The 2,073-nt window shown below is 46.5% G+C and overlaps 1 protein-coding gene across 1 annotated transcript; it reads left to right on the top strand.

Moving 5' to 3' along the window:
• Positions 1 to 1,060: 1,060 nt before the first annotated feature.
• LOC136469749 (uncharacterized) lies at positions 1,061 to 1,804 on the top strand. The gene has a single exon (XM_066467820.1). The coding sequence runs from the start codon at positions 1,061 to 1,063 to the stop codon at positions 1,802 to 1,804; it is 744 nt and encodes a 247-aa protein (XP_066323917.1).
• Positions 1,805 to 2,073: the final 269 nt, after the last annotated feature.

Here is a 2,073-nt window from a genome sequence, read left to right as displayed (position 1 = left end):
AGTGCCGAATGCACTAAAAGAAATAGTGATAGCAGCGGCTGTCGAAGGTTTGGCTATAGGCCAGTGCGTAGCTCATTTTGCTAGAACTTACCCCACAACTATCAAAGAGTTGTTCAGGATAATGAGGCAATACGCTAGGTCAGATGACGACCTAAAGAAGCGAAAGGCAACACACAATTTGTGGAGGCAAGCAGGCAGGGCTCCTAGGACACCGTCGCCCCTAGGGCAGCAAAACATGAAGCCTTTTCGTGCGATCAATAACTTGTAAGAACAGCCGGAGCATAATCTAGCAGAGCAAGGTTTCCCTGGGCCGCCGCCAAACCAGCAGTATAGAAGCTTTGATCAAGCTTCGCGTGGCGGGCGAGCGGGACGAGGCCCCCATTGTGGACATGATGGCAGAGGAAGGGGAAGAAACCAGAGGACACCTTATTGCGCCATGTGTGGTGAAAACGTGGGTCATTTCACAAAAGACTGCATATACAACAAAATGGCAAGAGAGCTAAAGGAGAAAGATGAGGTTGCGAAAAGCAGCGAAACATCCAACCATGTTTTCCATAACACTAGTCGCAAAATGTTAAACAGCCAAGGCTACGACGGCCCCTACATGGTGACAAGCAGCAACGCTTTCTAGCACCCTAGCTTTTCGCATGGGTATACCCAGCACCCATATATCTAGCAACAACCGGCATACCTGATGTATCAGCATCTCGCCCAGCATTTTAGGCAATCAGCTGCTATGTCCTCACCAATTCAGCAAGAGCAACAACATTCAAGCCAACCTCAGCTCGTGAAGCAAGAAAATGCCTAAGAGCATCAGGCCATGAACAATATCCTCCCATCCCACCACATATTCATGATCACAGGCGGATCAAATCAAGAGCATGAAAGCAAGAGGGACAGAAGGGACCATGAAAGGAGAGTACACACCGTCTCGCCAAGGGTACTACTCAACAGGCTAGCTTGGTCCATGGTACCAATTACCTTCGATGAAAATGACTTCCAAGTATGAGATTTCCCACACACAGACGCCTTCGTAGCGACAGCAAATATAGCTAGGTTTATGGTACATAACATCCTCATAGACAATGGAAGCTCTACAGACATTCTCTTCATAAAGCCTTTTGAGCAAATGAACCTCGACAGACGAACACTAGAACTAGCTGGGAACTCATTGTTCGGTTTTGGTGGAAAAAAGATAGACGCCTTAGGGAAGAAAGCAATCCCGGTCTCTTTTGTAGAAGGCAAAAAGGTCGACACTGAAACGATAACTTTTGACATAGTCAACATGGATTACCCGTACACCGCCATCTTCGGCAGGGGAGTCCTAAACAAATTCGAGATTGTGATAAAGCAAAGCTACTTGTGCATGAAGATGCCATCACCTTTCGGGATAATTACAGTACATAGAGATCAAGCTGCGTCTAGGCAAATAGAGGGAAACCCGATTCTAGGATACATCCTCATAAATGAAGTAGCGAAGAAACCACCTACCGAAGAAACAAACAATGAAAAGGCAATCGAGCCAAGGGCAGAAGCCACCGAAGACACCCAAAAAGCCCCCTTATCAAAATTGGTGCCAGAAAAGTGCATGCACATAGGCTCTGACCTCATAAAAGAGGAGAACGACAACCTGTTAGTTTTTCTTCGTGGGAATCAGGACATATTCGCCTGGTCGGCAAAAGATCTACAAGCCGTCAGTCGTGAGCTCGCCCAGCACAACCCAAATGTAGCAAAAGGGGCAAAACCAAGGAAGCAGAAGCTGAGGAAAATGTCATCAGAAAGAGCAGAAGCGAAGCCGAAGTAGAGAGATTACTCGATGTGGGTGTGATCAGACCGGTACAATATCCGAAATGGCTAGCTAATGTAGTAATGGTAAAAAAGAAGAACGGCAAATTGTGAATGTGTGTCCACTTTACTGATTTAAGAAAGTGCTGTCCAAAAGACACGTACCTGCTCCCAAGAATCGACAAGTTAGTCAGCATCGCGGCTGGGTGTGAAGTGATGAGTCTACTAGATTGTTTTTCGGGATACCACCAAATATGGTTGAACCCTGATGATGAAGAGAAGACAAGC

Source organism: Miscanthus floridulus, chromosome 8 (assembly GCF_019320115.1).
Source record: "Miscanthus floridulus cultivar M001 chromosome 8, ASM1932011v1, whole genome shotgun sequence".
Classification (NCBI taxonomy): Eukaryota; Viridiplantae; Streptophyta; class Magnoliopsida; order Poales; family Poaceae; genus Miscanthus; species Miscanthus floridulus.
The sequence above is the reverse complement of the archived record's forward strand: the minus strand, read 5'-3'. Positions and strand labels throughout refer to the sequence as shown.